The 4,144-nt window shown below is 42.0% G+C and overlaps 1 protein-coding gene across 1 annotated transcript in view; it reads right to left on the reverse strand.

The window, feature by feature from the left end:
• Positions 1-3,432: 3,432 nt before the first annotated feature.
• Positions 3,433-4,144, reverse strand: part of LOC109973227 (trace amine-associated receptor 13c-like) — a 1,135-nt gene continuing 423 nt past the window's right edge. The window contains exon 2 of the mRNA XM_020622646.1: positions 3,433-4,144. This exon is cut by the window's right edge and continues 36 nt beyond it. Coding sequence (XP_020478302.1) covers positions 3,433-4,144 — 712 coding nt within the window.

Raw genomic sequence — 4,144 nt, forward strand, 5'->3', positions numbered from 1 at the left:
TGTTCCAACTATCACACTTCTCAGCCTCCCCGGGAAAGTCTATGTCAGGGTACTGGAGAGGAGAATCTGGCCGATAGTTGAACCTCAAATTCAGGAGGAACAATGTGGTTTTCTTCCCGGATGTGGAACACTGGACCAGCTCTATACCCTCACTAGGGTGTTGGAGGGTTCATGGGAGTTTGTCCAACCAGTCTACATGTGTTTTGTGGATCTGGAAAAGGCATTCGACCATGTTTTCTGATCCTGTTAGCTCAGCTGCATTTTGATCTAAACATCTAATACAATAGCTGAATACCACAGACAAAATAATCATTTCCTGTTGAGCACAATGGGGTGAGTTCTTACTTTGTCCTTAACTAGCTTTGAAGTATCCAACCTGAACTGAGGCAACTTTGATCTTTTCCCATAAGTTCTCACACAGCAGGAAATGCCAGTTACTACTGACAATGTGGTAACTCCTGAACACCTGACGACTGAGCTGGGGAGGCTATAAGCAAGCTCACACCAGCCCATCGCCTTTCTCCCTGAGCAACACCAGAATAGAGGAGGGTCCACCCTTCATAGTGAAGAATGGTTCCAGAACCCAAGCTGTGAGTGGAAGTGAGCTCGACTATATCTAGACTGTATCTCTCAACCTCCTGCACCAGCTCAGCCTCCTTTCCCACCAGTGAGGTGACATTCCAAGTCCCAAGAACCAGAGTTGGTGTCCGAGGTTTGGGTTGGCCAGGCACTCAGCCCCAAACACTGCCCAAAACATAATTCACCGGCCCCCTATGGCCTCTCCAGCAGGTGGTGGGCCCACCGAAGGAATTTGAATGACAGGGAATTTGTACCATTCCTGGGCAAGTTTCAGTGTATCATACCCTGGCCTGATTGGAGAGGTGAGCCTGGACACGCTTCAGTTGGACTTGGGCATGGAACAGTGTAGTGTGATCGTTAACCGTGCCTTGGCAGGGAAACACCAATGCTATGTGCTTTGCTACAGCTCTTCTCTTCACTTGTATCACAGTGATGTACAGTCATGGCCAGAATATTGGCACCCCTGCATTTCTGTCAGATAATGCACCACGTCTCCCAGAAATGATTTTCAATCACAAATTCTATGCATTTATCAGAATATTTATATTCTCATGTTTATTTCTTTTGTTTGCACCGGAACAACACAAAAGCAGAAAAAAAGGCCAAATCTCGTCCATTCCACACAGAACTCCAAAAATGGACTGGACAGAATTCTTGATGACTGATTTGTTGACCCAGGATGAAAGCAAAAAGACCAGAGGTCAAAATATTAATTTTTTGTGATCAGTGGTGTCAAAACCAGCACTGGGGATTAAGAGGACAAATATAGAGAGGAGTCCTTTATCTGAGACTAGGAGGAGAAGGGACACATCATCTGTTGTATCATTATTGTCATGTTTTGATGATGTTAAGAACTGGATGGCTTTGAATTTATTGAAAGTAAATTATACGAAAACTGAGGTTATAGTGTTTGGCCCGAATAATTTTGGTGATTTTCCCCCAGTTGATCTAGGTTGCTTGCAGCAGTGTGTGCAGTCGACTGTTACAAGCCTAGGTGTCAAAACAGATTCCAATTTTAGATTGGAAGATCAAGTGAACGCGGCTGTAAGGGCTAGCTTTTTTCACCTTCGACAGCTGGCAAAGGTAAAGCCTTTTCTTTCGCGGCAGCACTTTGAGACAGCAATACATGTGTTTATTACCTCTCACCTGGATTATTGTAATGCACTCTATTTTGGGCTTAGTCAGACGTCCCTGGCCCGTCTTCAGAGAGTTCAATATGCAGCTGCTCGTTTACTGGTTGGGGGGCGCAAAGGGGAGCATAGTGCTCCCATTTTGGCTTCTCTTCACTGGCTGCCAGTGTATTTTAGAATTCATTTTAAGATTCTTTTATTTGTTTATAAGTCTTTAAATGGTTTGGCCCCCTCTTATCTTACAGAGTTGTTGCATCCCTATAGTCCTTCTCTGTGCCTCAGATCAGCTGCTTCTGGAGATACCGAGGGCTAGGCTGAGACTTAGAGGAGACAGGGCTTTTGCTGTGGGGGCTCCAAAGCTGTGGAATGCATTGCCCCTATACATTAGGCAGGCGCCCTCGTTGTCCATTTTTAAAGTGTATTTGAAAACTCATCTGTAACTTTTGGCATTTGATCCGGTATGAGGCCTTGTTTTGTTGAGGTTTTTTGTTTTATGATGGGTGGTTGTTTAATTGTAATTTTGTTTTATTGTTGTGTTTTGTGTTAAGCACTTTGGTCAGCTGTCGCTGTGTTAAATGTGCTATATAAATAAAGTTGATGATGATGATGATGAGATTGTTGGTGACTTTCACTAGTGCATTCAAGGTGTTCGTGCGAAGGAGCATGGCACAGGTTTAATAAACCAACCCCAGAATATTTTGACCTGTTGAAAATAACTTTGGCATGGTTTACACACAGCAGTGCTTTCAGATATTCTAATAAAGTGTTTAGATCAAACTGAGACTTTGCTAGAAATTGAGTCTTAAATGATGAAAATTCAAAATGTTAAATAACAGTGACACAGACTTAACAGAACAGAAAAGACGTCTGCTGACTAGTCAGTTCAGTTGGATTGTATACATTTTTTACTCCAACAAAATCAAGTGTGTATTATTTGAAAAGTACTGATAAGGCAACGCAACACAGCTTTATTTATATAGCATATTTCATTGACAGAGGCCATTCAAAGGGCTTTGCATAGGCAAAGACAAAGTAGCATGAAAAACAGCATTAAAACTGGAATAAAATCACTTAAGACAATGTTGAGATAAATCATTGGTAAAATGCAATATAATAAATAATATGAAAATAGAAACAGACAAAGTAAAAGGTCTGATACATGATAATCTTGTAGTTATAGTTAAAAAAAGATTGATCCTATTTATCACAAGAACAGATTTGCATTTATGTGTAGTAATATTTTACTGTGAGCTACAAATGCCCTGCAGTGTTTAAATGAAGCTCAAATGAAATAAAATACATGATGTGAAAATAGAAAACCATAATGTAAAAGGTCTGATACAGATTTATCTCACAGTTACAGTGCAGTCATAAAGTGTAAGTTGCATTCAGGGCAATTGCATTTATCTTAACATTTGTGTGTGCTATATATTTTTACTGCCAGACACAAATGCCCTGCACAAGCTTTCACTGAAGGTCAACAGACCAACATTTACAGTGAAAAGTCTCATCAGCCCAGGTTAATGTGCTTCACTGAGCACTGAGGTGTGTATTTATGAGAATAAACAGTTTACAACATGACTGAGCAACAGAATGAGAGTCTCTGTGCCTGAGGCCACTGTCGAGGGTCTGTGTGGTGCTGCAGCAGAACAGTCTGCTCAGAGGTGACACAGTGTTTCTAAAACATTGTAAAATGACCATTGACTGATACTTCCAGTCCTGTCTACAGGATCTTGACCTCCTGGGAGCTATCCTGCAGTATTCTGAGTGTGATGATGAGTTTGATAGCTTTTCTAAACCAGGGGTAGAACATGGCATAAATCAGAGGGTTTAAACAAGAGTTCAGTAACCACAACCAATTCAGTATTGGATAATAGGACAAGCTAGTAGAAGTGTCTATACCTGCAAGTGCAGGATAGAAGTATGGACAGAAACACATCACAAATACAACTATCAGAATCCCCAGAGTCCTGGCTGCCTTGGGCTGTGATTTCCTAGCAGTTGGAGCTGCTCTGGTCTTGGTAGCAGCAGCCTGTGACTGAATTGCACGCATCTGAGAAAGGGCAGCCACAAACACCCTGATATACAGCACAACCATGACAGTACAAGGCCCAATAAAGGTTATAAACAAGTCAACAGTTCCTGAGATCTGGTTGGTCACCATCACACACTCTCCTTGACAGGAGCTGAATTTCTCCGGCTGCACTAAGTGATCCATTTGAAGTAACACATTGTAGATAATTGAACAGGCCCAGCAGAGACAGATACAGATTTTAACTTTAGTCAGAGTGACCTTAGAGGGGTAGATCAGTGGGTCACAGATAGTCAGATAACGGTCGACGGATATGAGCACCATGTGGCCCAAAGCACTAGCAGACAGACAGTAATAAACATAAGGAGACAGAGCACACATTATCCTCCCCAGCAGCCAGCAT

Source organism: Monopterus albus, unplaced genomic scaffold (genome assembly GCF_001952655.1).
Source record: "Monopterus albus unplaced genomic scaffold, M_albus_1.0 scaffold285.1, whole genome shotgun sequence".
NCBI lineage: Eukaryota > Metazoa > Chordata > Actinopteri > Synbranchiformes > Synbranchidae > Monopterus > Monopterus albus.